Source organism: Poeciliopsis prolifica, unplaced genomic scaffold (assembly GCF_027474105.1).
Source record: "Poeciliopsis prolifica strain line A6 unplaced genomic scaffold, Auburn_PproV2 SCAFFOLD015, whole genome shotgun sequence".
Lineage (NCBI taxonomy): Eukaryota > Metazoa > Chordata > Actinopteri > Cyprinodontiformes > Poeciliidae > Poeciliopsis > Poeciliopsis prolifica.
In genome coordinates this window covers 904,708-923,329 of record NW_026562390.1, presented here as the reverse complement: position 1 = coordinate 923,329, position 18,622 = coordinate 904,708, and the positions used below count along the sequence as shown (strand labels likewise).

At 37.8% G+C, this 18,622-nt stretch overlaps 1 protein-coding gene across 1 annotated transcript in view; it reads left to right on the top strand.

Moving 5' to 3' along the window:
• Positions 1 to 18,622, top strand: part of LOC129366401 (atrial natriuretic peptide receptor 2-like) — a 53,514-nt gene that overhangs the window by 19,754 nt on the left and 15,138 nt on the right. Inside the window, 9 exon segments of the mRNA XM_055040221.1 lie at positions 21 to 156; positions 1,427 to 1,511; positions 10,679 to 10,799; positions 13,010 to 13,084; positions 14,788 to 14,799; positions 14,801 to 14,844; positions 14,846 to 14,864; positions 17,495 to 17,599; positions 18,446 to 18,517. Of these exon segments, the coding sequence (XP_054896196.1) occupies positions 21 to 156; positions 1,427 to 1,511; positions 10,679 to 10,799; positions 13,010 to 13,084; positions 14,788 to 14,799; positions 14,801 to 14,844; positions 14,846 to 14,864; positions 17,495 to 17,599; positions 18,446 to 18,517 (669 nt within the window).

The following is an 18,622-nucleotide window of genomic DNA, read 5'->3' as shown; positions in this document are numbered from 1 at the left end:
TCCATTTTGTGTGCCGGCAGGTCGTGGCGTACTTCAACGGAAGCAGCAAAGAAATAATTTGGTCGCAGACGGAGAAGATCCACTGGCCCTGCGGTGGACCGCCGCTGGACAATCCGCCGTGTGTGTTTTCCACAGACGACCCTTCCTGCAACGATGGTATGGTGTGATGAATGGACTGTTAGGAAATTGACGCACGCAACTGACTTTTAATCATTTTTCCCACTTTATTTGTACATAAAACTGTAGGGAATGCTAATGCTTCATTTTATCTGTAGGAAGCTTAAAACTGGTTTTGGTTTTAGAAAAAGTTATTTTATCCACATTTTTTTCTTTCTTTTCGCCTAATTGAAAGTATTTAATTGTGTCAAGAAACAAACCACTAACACACAGAAAGGGTTTGCTAATAAAACCATATAAAATCTTCTAATTGGCATGTAGTTATTTTCTATAACATGGTGTCACAATTCAAAATGTTGAAACCATAAAAAGAAGTTGTGACTATTTACATAAATGTGATTTTGTTGTTTTTGTTTAACAAATGAGCAAAAACTGTTTCCTCGTTGTCATAATGGGGTATTTGTGTGTATAATTTTGAGAAAAGAGATTAATTTGAGACAATTGGGTGACAATAAGACTTCAACAGAAAAAAATCAAGCCTTCAATTTAGTTTTTGAGAACTGAATTATCCCCGAAATTTCTTTTAAAGGTTCAAAACTAGAGATTACATTTTCTCTCTTGTTCCTTTTTTTCCCTGCATATTTTCAGAAATTGGCCCTAATCTTCTTCCGTACATCAAGACTTATGGCCATTGCAGTATTTTCTAATCTCTGCTCAGCATGGACAGGGTTGTTTCAGATTGTGTGTGTGTGTGTGTGTGTGTGTGTGTGTGTGTGTGTGTGTGTGTGTGTGTGTGTGTGTGCGTGTGTGTGTGTGTGTGTGTGTGTGTGTCACTGTTTTCCACTGCGGCGGTGTGTTGCAGATGGTTTCTTGCTGTACAGGCCGGTAAACCGAATCTGTGTGTGAAAATTCTCCGTTTTATTGCGGCTCTTCCCACATTGTGAACTCCACCTAAATTCTGCACATATTTAACCTGCTGAAATATGTAGATCATAATCTTAAAATCCACAGTCGGCTTCAGATGGCAGTAAATTAAGACAGTAAGATGGGGTGGGAAAAAAAAAAGAAAAGATTTTCCATAATTATGGCTATCGGGTTGTGCAGTGATTTACTGCGGGACTTAATTAGGGTTTTAAATGCGCATCAGGGATGTGAAATGGTTGTGCTGTTTGGTGGTTTGACAGACGGCTGCAGCGGCGCAGCTGTGATTTTTCTCAGCACACATATTTCTCCCTCAGAGTTCTAAGAACCATCCTGGCCATCTGCTGCACATATGAGGCCGTGACGCTGTTATCCTGCTTGTTTCCAGGTCAGCTCCCCGTTCTGGGCATCGTCGCTGTCGGTTCTGGATTAGCGCTCATCATCTTCGGGATCTCCAGTTTTCTCATTTACAGGTGAGTTCGACGGCTCTAATGCTGGCTTAAAACTTTCTTTTCTTTCCTGCGACTGATTTAGTGCAATTTTATAGAAGAGTTTGTTTGAGGCGGGTGTGTGTTTATGTAACGCAGCTCAGCAGGTGACTTTGCAAAATGCGGAGATGAGGTTTGCCTAAGCTGCCAGGTGAGCTCATAGGCTGGCCCCCTAAAAGCTGCCACTCTCACTTAATGATCATTTACATGTTTTAAAAGCTCATTTCTGTCTCTTGGGGTTAAAAAATAAAACTCTGCTTGTTTGAGAAACATGGAGACTGAAAAGCATTTGTTTTTAAAGGGGACCTGTTGCGCAAAATTCACATTTTGCTCATTTTTGTACTTCCATTTGGGTTTCTAAAACACATAAGTTAATCTTTTTTGGTATCTGGAAAAAAATCATTTTCAAGTGTAGCAACTGCAGAGAAGCCCAGCCTGTTACCTAGCCACCCAGCTCCTTTGGTCAGCTGGTTTTGCCACTGTACAATGGCTGCTGGAAAAGACAAGAGTTTTGTTGTTGACCTGCCATTCAGAAACCACTGACTGCATTCTTGTTGGTTGTCCAGGAGGCTCCACTTCTGGTTTTCGAAGATGTACTGTTGTATAGCTGCACGTCTGTTTGAATCCATTTTCACGTGTGAATATAAACGTTGAGTTGGCGGCAGCAGATCATTCGGATTTAAAGTGACAAGACGCCCTAAAACAGCTAAACAGGGGTAGAGCTGAGCAAACTGAAATCTCATTATTTAAATCAATTTGTGCAAAACTTGATGAACATGGTTTGTAGCTCATAGAATCACTCTGACCTGATTAAAAAAGCATAATAGATCATCTTTAAAGGTAAAATGTCTAACTTTAATCATTAGATATATTATGCCTTAAAACTCAAACAGGCTTTTCAGCTTCGCTATCGGTCGGATTTTAAGATATAAAATGTTACAACTTGGAATTATGTTACATTATACAAAAAAAATCAGTCAAATAAAACCTTATCTTGCATATTTTTTCTACACCTTTCAGTTAATTTAATTTATTTTCTTTCTTTTTAAATACAGATAGAATTAAAAGCAGAGGTTTTGTTAAAACTTCCAACAGATCTGGAAAGTAGCTCCTCTGTTCCCGTCTCCGCGGCTAACAGTTAAACGTATGAACTGATCTCATGATTAAAATTTTTATATTTTTTATTTATATATTTTATTTAGATTTTATAAATCTGATTACGAATATTACAGATTATCAGGGTTGGCCACTGCTAACTAAAATATCAGCTGTGCTAACCCTAATGCACAAATCATAAACATTAGTTTTGCTGATGCTAAACCGCTATGCTAATAAGATAGCTAGCAGAAGCTAATGCTAATGCTCTAACTTCAATTTAAATTACATATCTCCCTAAAAGACTACAATGTTTGAGAACCAGTTTGATTTTGACATTTTTATTTACGTGTCACATATTTCCCTTAGATATTGTGTTTAATGTTTATGTTGTTTTCTGCTGTTTGTTTATTTTGTTCCTGTTTGTTTTTTTTATTTAAATAGTTATTTAAGAGAAAGTGAGGAGAGGAAATGGATCTTCCCTCTTCAAAATAAAAGCATGAATATAAACATCTAACTACTTAAATAATTATTAACGGTTGACCAAAGTTTTAACACATGTCAAACTTCACTCAACTGAAAGTTCATAAAATAATCAAGTAAATTAGGGCTTTAAAATTGATCTGGAAAATTAATTTATGGGATGCTAAGTGTGCAAAAGGTTTTAAAAGCTAGCTAAAGTGCTAAATGAAAAGTTAGCTAACTGGAGAATATTAAATGGAGGTTAGATGCTAACTGCTCATCGCTACTTGTCATAACCACATTTAAAAAGACAAAAACAAACTGAGTGCTTCAGGAATCACAGAATTTAAGCTAGCTGGTTAAATTTAAGCTTTTGTACCCGACTTCACTGACCTGCAGACTGCAATTAGTTTTATGCAGGTTAAATTTAGAAATGATTGTGTCCTGAACGTTAAGTGATTATGGTGTTGAGCTAAGTGTTTAACTAGCGGCTGCCGCCCCGAGCTGTTCAGTTTTATGTGTGTGTTAAAGGAGAAATAAAAGCTTGTCTAATGGTTTTAACTTTCTGCTGAACATTCAGCTGTAAAAACAACGGAAACAAAATAGGTTCAGTGTCCCAAGTGGCACCGTCTACATCTTTATGTCGTAGCATTAAGCCTTATTTAATTACACCCAGTAAATCATGCATGCTCCAGGTAATTAAACTCCTGGAAGGGATTTATAACCACTGGGGTTAATGTCATGGGTAATATCTGCAAACAGGGAAGGAAATTAGTTTTTTTTTCTTCTTCTTTTGTTGCTTTTTCTGTATTAGACGGTTTTACTCTGAGCTTATAACTTACGCACCACTGCACAGCTAACAAATCACACCGGTAATCTGATTACTTATCCAATACTGACCATTAACACAAACAAGTGTTAATCACCAGCCAATCAGAATGGATTTTGATCAGAGGAGCGTCGGAGGAAAGATGGAGGAGCAGCTGTCCACGCGAGGTAATTCCACTAAACATAAATCTGACTTAATTGCCCCCCCCAAAAAACAAGTCATGAAATAACTAACATTTAATTTGATCCAGAGAGTGTGCTTAACTCTCAGTCAATTAGCTCTTTCTTCTTTTTTCTCCTCTCTTCAGCTCACAGTTCAGCAAGCGCTTCAAGGTTTCCAAACTAGGTAATTTTCCTGAATGCTTGTCTGGTAAGTTTTACTCTCTTGGCGTCCTTTCAAAATTCTTGTAACCGGTGCCAAAAAATATATTGTCCCCCTTTTAATTTCTTCTGTTTTCACTTCTTTTTAGTCACTTTTAAATTTTTTACATCATCCAATGAAGACAGTTATGAGTGTTGATGCAGAAAACGGTTTTCTAACGAGGATTTTATTAATTAATTGGGAGGGAAAAACACAAAGCAACATTTTTGTTTTCCCCCTACAGACAATAAATGGTCATTTTACTTCGCTGTGAATTAATTTTTCTTTCTGAAATAAGATTTTTTTTTAAATAAGATAATTTTTTCATTTTTTTAATCTGAGATTTTGTCGCTAAAATATGATTTTTTTTTTCGCGCGGTCTTCCATTTTACTAATTAAAAAACACTGACTTGTGTGCGAACGGTTTCACCCAAATGTGCAGAAGAAGAACGTTGACGCCAAACTGCATCAATCTGTTCATCAATCATCAATCTGATGCCGGCATTTATGGATCTACTCTAAAGTTTACGCAGTGATGAGAGCGAACAGTATTATCACAAATTCATAACAACACAAAGGAAGCAAAAGAGTCAGTTTGGATCCGTCGTCGGAGCTCAGGGTGACAAAAACGTCTTTTGTAATTTCATCATTATGATTTTCAGCTTTTGTTTACATCCCGATGTATTGCATCTGATTTATTCTGGTCACGAATCATGATGCATGATGTAACTTTAATGACGTAAAAGTGACAATTCAGACTGTTGACGCTTTGAAAACATTCAGATTCGTGTTTTCAAAGAGGCACAAAATGGATATTTTGGGGTGAAACGATCAGATTCTGGTGGCTGTTTGAACGCAGCCTGAAATCTGAGATGTTTCATCGTCTTCTTCTCCTGAATCAGTCCTTGTTGCACCTTTGGAGTAATTTTGATAGGTTGGCCTCTGCTGGGACGGTCCACCTGTCTTTCATAATGTCAAGCTCCCATTTCCTGCTGAAAAGTTACTTATAAGTCAGTTTTGTTTTATTTTAAGTGTTATAATATATTTGCTCTAGAAAGAAAACAAAAATACTTGGTAAAATTTTGTGTTTTTGCAGTGAAACGACATTTGATTTCAATTTAGGATCAATAAAGTGTCTGAATTGTCAATGTTTCACTTTTTACCACTTTTTGTTTTTACAGGAAGTTTAATCTGGTAAATAGATTGATTTTGGTGTCTATAATGAAATCCTTGTTAGAAAACTGTTATCTTTAATACTTTTATCACATCTCTGCATCTGAACCCAAAAGCAACAAGTTTCTATTTGCGTTCTGGAAATTCTGGCGTGTATTTGTAGGTCTGACCCACATTTTGGTTCTTTCATCTCAACTGCGACTATTTTTAGACACTTTTCCACAAAACGACCGAAATCTGAACGTCATCCACGACATTCGAGGGAACTTTCTGTTTCCTGCCTGCATTAAGCTGTGAGATTTGTGTCGTTTTTCGGAGCCTGAAACCAGAGACTAACAGATGACTTCCTGTTTTTGCAGACGGCAGCGCGGGTTTTGCTGATGGACTGAGCGGCGGACAGCGGAGCTTTTAGCAGCTGCCTTTAACGTCAGCCAGCTGCTGCTGCTGCTCAGGCCTTTGATTTCTACAACTTGACCCACAAATATGCCACTAAAATGTCCGAAATGTTCTGCGGTTCCCCAGAACACAAGATAAGCTTCTCAACCTCAAGGTGCAATTCATATATCTGGGAGATAAACGTGTTTAATTTCTATATTTTTGATAAGAAATAAATTTTTTGTATAATTAAAAAGTGTATTTACTGCTGTTTTGATTCTGTTTTTCTTGAATATATACAATTGCGGTTAAAAAGTAAGTACGCCCCAGAGTTGTTCAAGCAGAACCTCAAAGATACAAACTGTCTTATTTATTGAACAAAAATTAGTTAATTTAATTATAACATTTGCTGCTACTGCAGTACTTCAGCCTGGACTTTGACTAGGTCAACCATTTAGTTTGAGATTTGCAGTTGTTTGGATTATTGATCCACTGATGACATTTGGTCACAGTTTAACCTGCAAATATTTTGCATCATCACAACAGTTGATGTCAGGTGTTTATGGCCATTTTCTCTTGTTTTTGTCTCATCTATCCAGAAAAATCATGTAAACAGAATTAAACCTGTTTTTTCTTTTACGAAGTTTTGCTACTTTGTTAAATAGTTCAGTTTCAGAACAAGTTACTGAAGTTTCTCATGCCTGGAAAAGTTGCTAGAAGATTCGAGATGTTTCAACAGGAAATAAGGGCTGCAAGTAACGACTATTAGTAATCAAACCCACCGATTATTGTGAAGATTAATCAATAAATCAGATTAAGGAGTAGCCACATTCTACAGATTCTTCATTTAAAAACTTACACAAATAATTCATTTTCACCTAAGAAAATAAGTTTTATTTTTCTAAAATTAAAATTTCTTTCATTCCCTTTATAAATCTGAAATAAATGAAGGTAATTTTATACCGATTGCATTTAAAACAGATTTAAATGCAAAATGTTGGTTTATTTACTGCTCTGAATATGTTTATTTTCACCAAATGGGCATTTTTTGACTTTGTATACTCCACTTCATGATTAATTGATTGCTAAGTTATTAGTTGACTATTATTTCAGTTATTGATTAATAATGATTAATCGCTTCAGCCCAACAAGAGACATTATAAATGTCTCTGGAAACATTGGTTATTGTTTTTAGTGTCTGGTCATTGAGCCGTTTCTAAAACCGGCCAAATATGGAGTCGCATTCAGTGGGCACTATGCTGTTACCTAGCAACCCCAGCCGAGCTCTGCCCGGTTACCTAGCAACCCCAGCCGAGCTCTGCCCGGTTACCTAGCAACCCCAGCCATCTTGGATTCAGCAGGAACTCAATAAATATCGACAGTTTGAATCGGCTTTGTGTCTTTTTGCTCATTTGAGGTTAGATTGAAAGAGTTTCAGGACCTGGTGACGGGGTGTACTTACTTTCAATCACGATTGCAGCCTATGATATCCGAAGGATTGTTGGTTTGAATGATTTGTACCTATTTTATATTAATTCTGGTGTATTTTATAAAGGAAAGAATTGATGATTTAACAAGATTTTCCTCTGATACACAAAGTGATGCTGTTGTGAAACTTTGACAGAATATGGAATGAAATAAAAGGAAAAATGTGTATGAAATATTCTGTTTTCCTTTGATTTGTTCACCATGTTGAGTTGGAAGTAGGACTGAAACGATTAATCGTGATTAATCGACAATTTAAATAATTATAATTGATTAATCGTTATATAAAGATTTTGAAAAAGGTCAGTTTCTGAGAGAACATCACATTCGAAATATGGGTCACCCTGAACTCAAGTGGCAGATTTATCTACACCTGGCTCAAACTCTGTAAATAAATCTCTTATTTAGCACATTTTACATCTAAGTAATAAAAAAATAAAAGGAAAACCAGAACTTTACTGAAATGATGTTGGGTCAAACAGAAAGAGTTGAGTTTTACACATTGGAAACATTTTTTGACTGCAGATGAATCCTTTGCTACAAATAATCAGGCGTAGACTAAAGAAATACTGTTGCATTTCAAGCAATAAACTACTTTCAAATGCAAGATGTTGCAACTATTAATGGTTTCTTATTAAAAAAAAGATGGTAGTGATTAAATTAAAAAATATGTGGAATTTGGCCAATTGTAAACTCTTGATTACAATCGTTTACTAAAATAATAGTTAGTTGATAGTAAGTCAAAGTTGGGGTTCTTTTTCCAGAACAATTTTTATAATCACAAATGTGAAGAAGTTCTTAAAAAACACAGATTTTCTCTATAGTAAGTCCTGAAATGTGCCTTTATATGCATATATTTGGGTTTATTGCATCAAAACAACCACATTTCTCAGTCTAAATGTGCACAGAGTGAAGGCTGGTTCCTGGACTTTACGTTCAGGCAGGTTGACTGTCTGGTGCTGTGAGTTGATTTTGGAGTCTGCCGGGCAGCAGGACGTGTGAGGTGATGTTGAGCAGAGTAGCAGTGACTTTGTTGTTTTAATGGAGGCGGGTTTGGGGTAAGGTTTGGGCCGGTCCCGCAGGAAGGTATTCACAAATGGGAATGGTGAAACAATAGGCCCAGTGTGGAGCCCCACACTTCGCCCCTCTGGCTGCCAGAAGTCTCTAAACAAGACCCTTTAAATAGAAAATTGGTGGTGGTGGTGGAGGGGCGCTGGCGCTTTAATGTCCTCCAAATGCTCATGTCTCATTTAGACTGCTGGATTGCACAACAGTAAAATTAATACTGGTGACATAGTGGCAAAAAACTAATAAAGAAGCCACTTCTAGGGCCAAGTTGGCTGGACGGGAACAACGGGGCGACATGCTAACGCTGTAATAATTTCCTGCGGCCATCTGGAAGTGTTTTACACCTTTCGGATCGCCTTGGCATGCCTCCTCTCTGCTCGTTTTTCACGTCTACGTTTCAAACCATAAATAAAACCCTTACTTTTTCCTTACAACAGCAAAAAAGAGAAGTGGAAAGCAAATAAAAACAAATCAAGAAACTATGCTTTCTAGCTTTCTGCAGGTTTCATTTCTGATTTTTTCTTTTTCTGTTCTTGGGGTTGAATCATTAATGTCAAGCAAGCAGCTGCTCCAGTACGATTTTTAGTTGTGATGTGTTGATTTGCTGGAATGCATCTTCTGGAGAGACTGCCAGTCAGATGGGTGCTCAAAAATAATCCTCAAACATGTCAGAAGCATCACTAACTAAGAAAGGAGATGAATTACTCTGGCTAAGCTGTGCAGACATGTGGGTGTGTTTGTTTTGTCATTGTGGAGAAGCTCACGTCCCAGTCTGCTGAAGTTCAACCACTAAACTTTAAAAACGCGTCTCTTAAAACTGATATTTCATTAAGCCTGTTGTACAGGGTGAGATATTTAATATTAATATACATCCATAATTAGCAAAAATCTGCCAAACAATGAAAATTCAATCTGAAGGAAAACTTTTTCACTGCATTCAATGATTCTAGCACTCATTTAAAATATGTATATTATCAAATAAATTAGGGCTTTGATTTATTTATACAAAAGCTTGTTTTGTCTTAATTCTAGTCTATTAAGATATTCACACTATAAACTAGTCTAAAATAGTTGGTATGATTTTGTGTTTTTACAGTGTAGAAGATTTGATATTAATTTGAGTTTTATCAAATATTCTTGAAGTGAAACTCTGTAAATGCCTGGATTGGTGAATGTGTTCCAGTAGCTGCGTTTCTTTTAACCGTAAATTTGGGTGAATTGGAATTACTAGAATAAATTCCCTTTCTGGAAACACGGCAGTTTTGGAAAAACTCACGTTTATTAATCAAAACGTTTTGATGCTAGGATGAAGTCGTTTATCCAAAATTGGTTTATTTCTAAAACTCCAATGGAAACACTTTTTTTTTTTTGTCATCACGCAAATCACAGGAAGTTACTACTGCTGGAAACAACAAAGAAGACGATAGCAGGAAGTAGTCGAAGGATGACGATGCAATGTGGTTTCAATGACTTATTGCGTGAACAAACTTATTCACATGTAATTTTTATTATGTTTCTTGTCAAATGGAACAAGAAACATAATTTTGATCTGTAAATGTCTTCTCAAAGTTAGCTAAAGAGCTATTAGCTATTAGGATCAGCTGATAGCTAATAGCTCCACTTTTAGCGCATCAGCAGAAGTGTGCCCTTTAATATAAGCAGTTAAATGTGTGTCAAAGGTCAGAGCTGATGTTAGCTACATGAGTTTTCATCTCTCTGGTGCTTTCATTCAGTAAAGCCTCCTTTCTTATCTCTTTATTTGCCTTCAGTTATCATCTATGTCTTGTTTATGATCTTACTAACATCTGTTAAAGAACAAGCTGAACCGATAGTTATAAACGCTCCATTGTCAAGTGATGAAGACATAATCTTGGCTAAATTATAAATTTGTACCGTGTTTTTATTCAAAGAACTCCTTGTTCTGGACCATAAAGCAGAAAACGCAGCAAAAGAACATGAGGATCAGGGAAATTAAAATCTTAGAAAAAAAACGCAAATGATTAACACAAAATACTGGATGTGACGAACGTCACCATCAGATCCAGATGGTTATCTCTGAACATGGGAGGGCGATCAAACTAACCAAGCAAATGTAGCAAATCTGGTACCGCTTATCAGATTAAATCCATGTTGCTTTGATTCTCCAAACCCAGAAAATTCAGATTTTCTTCCATTTAAACCCATCTGGTGCTGTTGCACCCATTATTATTTCAGAAATTATCCAACTTACCTCCTCCAGATCTGATCCGTGTGGGAAAATTAGTCAGTTTAACGAGGTGCTCCTTTATTTCTTTGCTTTCAACAGGAAACTGAAGCTGGAGAAGGAGCTGGCTGGAATGCTGTGGAGGATTCGGTGGGAGGATCTTCAGTTCGAAAGCCCCAATAAATACCACAAACGAGCCGGCAGCAGGTTGACTCTCTCACAGGTAAACAGACTCGGACAGATTGGTGTGCAGCACTAAAAGCCAATAATGATGCAAAGCACATAAATGAGGCGATACCCACTTGATCTCACATTAAAAGCTTTGTTTTGGTTTTTATTGAGCTGTGCTACCATTTTGAACTGTGTTTGATTTAATCAAACTGGATGAAATTCAAAAAGCAGTTTTAAAGTTTCATTTAATAAGGGGAAAACCAATATTTAAACCAAGAAAGCAGGCCTAGTTAAACCACAAATTAACCAGATTTGTTTGGGAATCTGAGTTCAGTTCTGCAGCTACACCCAGGAATGATTACGGTTCATCTCTCAATGACTTTTTGGGTTGGTCTAGTCAAAGGCAAGGCAAGTTTATTGGCAATTCAAAGCAATTAAATATATTGTAGAGTGATGACTGCTAAATAAAAGTAATGGGAACGTGAATACAGATTAAACTCACGAAGTTCCAGTAATTGTTAATCAAAGGCAACTCTAAATAAATGGGGCTTTAGCCTTGGTTTAAAGGAACTCGGTGTTCTGACAATTTTTCAGTTTTCTGGACTTTTGTTCCAGATTAGAGGAGAATAAAAACCGAATGCTGCTTCTCCATGTTCGGTTCTGGTTCTTTTTAGACCAGAACCAGGAGACCTGAGAGGTCTGAAAGGCAGTGTGACTAAAAAGGAACGCCTGGATGAGTTTCTCTTGCTCCTTCTGGGATATTTAATCCTGAAGGTGTTCTTCAGATTATAGAAGGCCGACTTTGTAACTGTCTTTATGTAACTCTGAATGTTCAAGTCAGAGTTCATCATTACAACCAGAAAGGGAGTATTGAACAGAGCAACTGAAAATGTTTTCCAAAGTTGTTTTTGCCAGTTTATTCATGGCGTCTACTTGTTAGCATCAAGCTAATTTGTGAATGTAGCTCACCTGTTTGGGCTCATGGAGGGCAGGATGTACATAAGGTTGAAATAGCTTAGAAATCGACCTCGTCAATCTCAAGTTGTGATAGCAGTCGCTGTTTATGGACGTTGGAGCGCTGAGCTGCAAGTTGTTGTCGATAACGAATCGAGATGCATAAATACGAAACTGAACAAAAGGAAAAGCCGTTGCACATTCAACCGTTTTCTGGATTCACATTCTCTCCTGGTGTGTTGATCAAATTACCGACTTTGTCTGAATTCACACTACATAATTTATGTCACTATGTTATAAACAGCGTTTAAACCGGAGCGGCATTACAAACGTACAGAAGACGAGATGCTAACCAGTTGTTTCCATACATGCTAGGCTACATGACGGTGCAGCACTGTCTCAATGGTTACCAAAGGTTAGACGCGTACCTTCTGCATAAAGCAAGAATACAGTTGTAATAGAACAATATGAAGTCAAAATAATGGGAATAAAGTGTTAATATAAGAATAATAAAGAATAAAGTCATAATTTTATGAGAACTCCTACATAGAAACTAAGAAAAAATAAAACGAGGAATGATGATCATCCTTCGTTTTCACAAAAAAAAAAAACTTCAAATTATGTCAACTCTAGAATCTTCTTTTCATCATTTTAAGACGTTTTTCTGGTAAAATTTTGTCCTTATTTGCTAATATTCTCATAGCTTTTCTCTACTACTTCATCCTACAACTCAGAGAAAGGATTATTGAAATAAAATCCACTTTTTGAGAATATTTTCTGTAATTCTTAGAAAAGAAAGCAACAAAATCTGTAATATTTCATGTGAAATTATGATCGAACCATTTCTTTTATTTATTTTTTTGCTCCTATCTGAGCTGCAGTCCTGAGAGAATCCCAAATGCTCTGCGCGTTTACACATTCCTGAAAGCTTTTCCAGCGGTTTGATCCAAGGTGGCTGGGCTTGCAGCGGCAGACGCACATTAAACGGTCGTTAAAGTAAGCCCTGGGTCTGGCCCCGCTCCTCACATTCAGGGAGCAAAGCCCCTTGCATCTCCTCTCCCACACGTGCAAGCGTTCATGAAAATCACAAGCACACACCTTCCTAACGACTAACTGTCTTGCTCTGATAGTGGAAAAGGCCGTTTTTCCAAACCTCTCCGGCTTTCCGCTTTTCCATTTTGCAATCATTACAAACGCAGATTTAACAGCGGGTTCTTACGAATCCAGATTTGTAATTCCTGTTGATTTCTCTGATGTGAAACTCGATAACAGACGTCTGTTCCTCACCTCTGCTCCTCTTCTTCCCAGAGAGGATCCAGCTACGGCTCCCTGATAACTGCCCATGGAAAATATCAGCTATTTGCAAAAACCGTCTATTTTAAGGTAAGGCTTAGTGAGTTCTGACATTTTCAACTCCTGCACACTCCTTTCCCACCCACACACATGTGCAGAGAAAGAAAGCCGGAGAGCTGGAGAGAGGCGAGAGAAAGAGAGAGTGTGTGGGCGAATTTAGGTAGTTGGTTTTAGTGCGAGCTGCAGAATGCGTCAGTTTGCTTTTCTGTTTATTTTATTTTTTTTATTTGTGTGTGTGTCTGGTTTTGTAACTCCTTCAGTCTGAACACAACCGTTAATTTGTTGCTGCTAATTTTTTCTGTGCTATACGGAGAGGGTGACACAAAGAGCTGTATTTAGCAGGAAGATGTTTATTTTTGTTTAAACGGAGACGCAGATGAACTTCTGAAGTTCTCCTTGCTGACCTGAGGTGATTGAAACGCAAAGAGAGAAAACATGATGATGTAACATCCTTGACAACCTGCAAAACTTCAATCCAAGGTGTTTTCTCTGCAGTGAGACACGATTCGACTGCATGTTTCTCAAAGTCAAATCTCGATATTAAATCAGACCGAGCAGCTGGCCTTGCGTTGCTGCTACAGAGGCAGCTTATTTTTTCCTTTCAGACGGTCGCGTCTTCGCCGCTGGGGAGTTTCATCTCCAGTTTAGGAAAGTCTGCAGACCTGGATGTTCTGTCTGCAGAAAACCTGTTTCACACCTGCTTTTTATGATTTATTTGCCTTTTTTTAACCGATTAATCGTTTCAGTCCTAATGGCAAACGATTAATTGTGATTAGTCAATTGATCATCAGCTAATTTATTAATCGATTAATCATTGAGTGGAATTTCCAGGCCATTTATGTACCTTTTTTTAACCGATTAATCTTTTCACCCCATTGGCAAACAATTAATTGTGATTAATCGATTGTTGAATTGATCATCAGCTAATATAGTAATCAGTTAATTGATGGTGTAATCAATTAATTCCTACTTCAAAACTGGAGTTTATAGGCCAGTTTTGCATCTTATGAAACCTTAGGTTTGAGTTTTCAAAATTTTAAAGTTGGAGTTTCTTTATGTTTAAATAGTTAAAATTACACATACAGGTTCAAATATATTCATACACCCCCCAATATATAAAAGTCCAAAAATATTCAATTATAGCTGATTATGGCTGACATGATTAATTCCGATTAATCGATTGTTGAAATTATTGTCCTCTCATTTAGAAACTCATTAATCGTTAACTGGACAATATAGACCGAAAAAAGGTTTTTTGGTGGAAATACATTTTCAGAGCAGCATGTAAGTCAAAAGTGAACAAAACTACATATTTTGCATTTAAGATAAAAACATTTTTGTTATTTGTTTCTACAGACAGTAATGCACTCTGCTAGCAGGCGGAGGATAGTTAGATGGAAATCTCCACTTATGTCATTTGGCGATTGACTTGCCGAAACGATTATTGTGATTAACTATTGAAATAATCATAAACTAATTAGTAATCGATTAATCGTTAATGTAGACTCAAAATAGATCATTTGGTGAAAAGAAACGACATTCAGAGCAGGATTGACGTCAAAGGTGTCAAATTTCAGGCGACATGTTTGTTTTCTGAAGTCTTTTCAAAATGTTTCATATAAATAAATTTTAGCTCCTTTTTAAGATTTTCAAAGAAAATTTGTCTTGAATTTTCTTTTGTCTTTATGCAGAATATTATTGCTGATTTCAAAGGTGTTTTGTGTTGCACACAGGGAAACCTGGTGGGCCATTAAACACGTCAACAAGAAGAGGATAGAGCTGACCAGACAAGTTAATGGAGCTGAAACATGTGAGTATTTATTTTATAGAAGTCAACCCTTTACGTTTCAGCACCAAACGAACTCTCAGACACTTCCTGTTATAGTTTCATGTTTTCAGGCTTGATGTTCATCATTAATAAATGATTGCTGTGGTAGATTAGCTACCGCAGCTAGTTCAGATTAGCTAGTTTAAACACTGATGATGTCAGAATTGGTGGTTGCCTTTTGTTTTAGTTTTTAAAGAAGCCGAAACACACAGACTTCCACGTTTACATTATGGTTGTCATAGTCAAGCTAGCGTAGCTGACCTACTTCCCACTCCCTCACTATTTTATCTTAATAAAACTTTTTTCTGACCCTGTCATAGCGCAGCAAAGCACTGCATCCCTTCTTTTTTTATATATCACATATACATTTAATATTTAACATTTCTTTAATAGCTTAGCAGCTAACGCTAAGGCTAGTCACAGTCAGTGAGCAGCTTTTTGCCTTCCAGCAGGTAGAAGAGGGCGGGACGTCACGCTGGGTTTTGTTTTGGGAGAAACTGAATCAATCAGAGAAATACTTATTTGTCTTTAGATATTTTATTTAGAAAATCAGAGTATCAGCAATCAGTGTGAGAAAAGAAAAGCAAGAGAAGAAGGAAGAAGAAGTGAAACAAACAATTCCTTTTACATCTTATCAGTCACATACACAGTGCTTTCCACCCATCTCTGTCCTGTAGGGAGTTTCTCTCAGTTTCTCCGTCTCTGGTTAATTGGTAGCTCTGTCCCCAAATCAAACACGGTTCAAAAGAGTTTGGGTTGGAAAGAGAAGTAAAAATATCTTCACTGAAAACTGTTATCAGTTCCATAAGTACAAATCCTGCTCAGAAACCTTCATTATCAGTTCATCTCCCCAGTAAACAAGCAAAAGTTTTATTTTTCAAGACAGCTGCAGTGGATCCATGTGTCAAATCCGTCTCCTCATTTCTGTTTTGCTATTTTTTCAAAATCTGACAATTAGTTTAAGACAACGAGTGTGGAGTCATTTCATGGATTTCAGCCAGATTCACTCTGCAGGGCATTCATCAGCTCTCTGGTTTTCTGAAATGTCTGTGTATAAATAAACTGTCTTGACATTCAATTAAAACGGCTGCAGTCAGAGGACAAAATGTATCCGTCTTCCAATCGATACGCCTTTATAGAAGTTTGAGTCTTTTTCTGACTTAATAAACCTTTTATTTCCCTCCTACCAACAAATGAAAGTCTGGCTTTAATCAATACATTCAGGCATTGCTGAGTCTTGCTTGTTTGTTACCTAGCGTAATTACCTTAAACCTTCTTTTTGACACAAACGGCAGCAGCGGCTAATAGAAAGGCCCCTCCGGCTGGGAAATATTTACGAGTAAGCGATAAGAAAGCTAGAGGAAAGACAGAAATCTCACAACTTAATGTGGTTTGGTGATGGAAACTCGCCGTGGCATCGGGGGAAGCCATAACTTGGAAATTACACTGGCAAACACGAACAAGACGGATGCTTGTGGCTGTTGATCATTCTTGTAGCCTGCAGCTCTCAGAGCGTTAGCTCTGCGGTTCGGCAGTGAATTTTGGGGTCATTTTATGCGAAGCCGTTTCGGAGAGGACGGGTTAGTGGCCGTCGGTCTGAGATGCCCCGCGGGCCTGATGGGCCTGTCAAACCTCAGCTCAGGGGAAGGAAAGAAAGCCAGCCAGATGGGGGGAGACGGCCGTGCCTGCCAGTGGAAACTTAACCGCTTTGTTCCAGGGTGCAGCAGAGGAAAATAAATGGGGCAAAGGGTAGGCTAACAGCGTCTCCCGAGCTGTGAAACAGGAGCCGCTAACGCTCGCCGCTTGCCGTGAGAGCGGCTGTCACTCACTGCGGGTCGGAGAAGAAAAGAGCGCTGTTGAAGCGATGTTCTTTTGAAGCTGGCTGCAGGTTTCTCTGACTGCTGCCTCTGTCAGCGCGTTTACCGGCTGGATTGAAAGCGTCAGGATTGTCCAGTTTGCTTCTGCAAGGAGAAATTCACACCTTTGCATGGAAGGAATCTGGCAGCAAATGTTCCTGTCAGAACCTCAAACACCTGCGTTGGACAATTATCGTTAAGCCAGAGTTTTATTAGAGATCATGTCCAGTGTTCTTGGTTATGACTGAAATGATTAATCACGATTAATAAATCATTTAAATATCTTTGTTATCTTAAAGATGTTAAAACAATATCTTAAAAATAAGATTTGACAGTTTTATCCATTTAATCCTTCAATTTAACGATTAATTGTTAGATTTAATAATTAATTCTTCAATTTAACGATTAATTGATTGCTAAATTAATCGTTAGTTTCTAGTTTCGTTCCACTTTGATATTTCTGCCCAACACGACTTGTTAACTTTTTTTATCAAATCCTCCTCAGCACACTGGCCCATTCATAACTCTTGCAGTTTATGCACATGCGTCAACTTGGTTCGCTCAACACATAGAAACGGAGCCGGCACAACCAGGTCCACTGCAAACAGACTATTTTGATGAAAAGCTGGCAGCGTTGTCCCGAGAAGTCGGTGCCTAAATGAGCCGTCAGTGCTCTGTTTCCGTGGGGTTTGGGGATGTGATGTTTGGAAAGAGTCGGGGCTCACAGCCGCCGCGTGTTTGTGCGGTTATTTTCAGATGAGAGACGTTCAGTTCAACCATCTGACCAGGTTCATTGGTGCCTGCATCGACCCGCCCAACATCTGCATCATCACCGAGTATTGCCCCAGAGGAAGCCTGCAGGTAACTTCCACAGCCAAATCACTATTCACTTTTTGACATGTTAAGCCACAAACGTTTGCTTATTTTATTAGGATTTCATGTTGAAGACAGTAAGAAAATGCTACGTATTTGTGAAGTGAAAGGAAATTGTCAAAAAGTTTTAAATTAAACTCTGTTCCGCTTTATATTCTGATACCAAGGAGTAAACACAGTTCTGATAATACGCTAATACTGGAGCTAATTTTTCATTTACCTACCTTTGAAACTGTTTGCTCACTCTTCTTCCTCTTCTTTTCACACTGGATGTCTGTTAATATCAGCAGAGAGATTAATATGACACACATTTAACTGGTTACACTGGTTAGCACAAATCCACTAGTAACCAGATAATTTTTCACCTGGCAATTTAGCAAACTTTCAAAACATTTAGCAAACTTAGTTTCCCCTAAATTATTGTTTCTGGAGGTCAGAAATGTAATTGTTTTTCCTAGAAAAATTTGAAATCCAAATATGTCAGAGGGTTTTTTTTTTCTTTCTGTCTCCAGTGTCTCTAATACACCATCAAACTTTTGTCTTAAATACACCTCTGATAAGAAAATGCTTGATAATCCAACTGAACTTTAACGTTTCTAACATTTGGGGAGAATAAAAATGTGATGTAGCTCCAAATTCCAGGAAGCGGGTCGACCTGGGAAAGCTTTCACAGTTATTCATTAATATCCTTCAACAGTGAAGATGAACAGAAGAGGAAAAAATGTTGATTCTTTGCTTCATCCTAATGTAAACTTTCAGTCTGCTTTGGCAGATGAAAAGTCACGGCAAAGTTCAAGTTGTTTTTTTTTTTTTGATCTGCTCTCGCTCATCCAGGACATTTTGGAGAACGAGAGCATAAACCTGGACTGGATGTTCCGCTACTCGCTGATCAATGACATCGTGAAGGTGAGTGGCCTTCAGGCTGCAGGCCCGGTAAACATGAACCAGACGTCAAAGGCAGAACATTGATTCATGTGTTTTTGCCTGGGCACCAGCTAAAAGGTTGCTTGT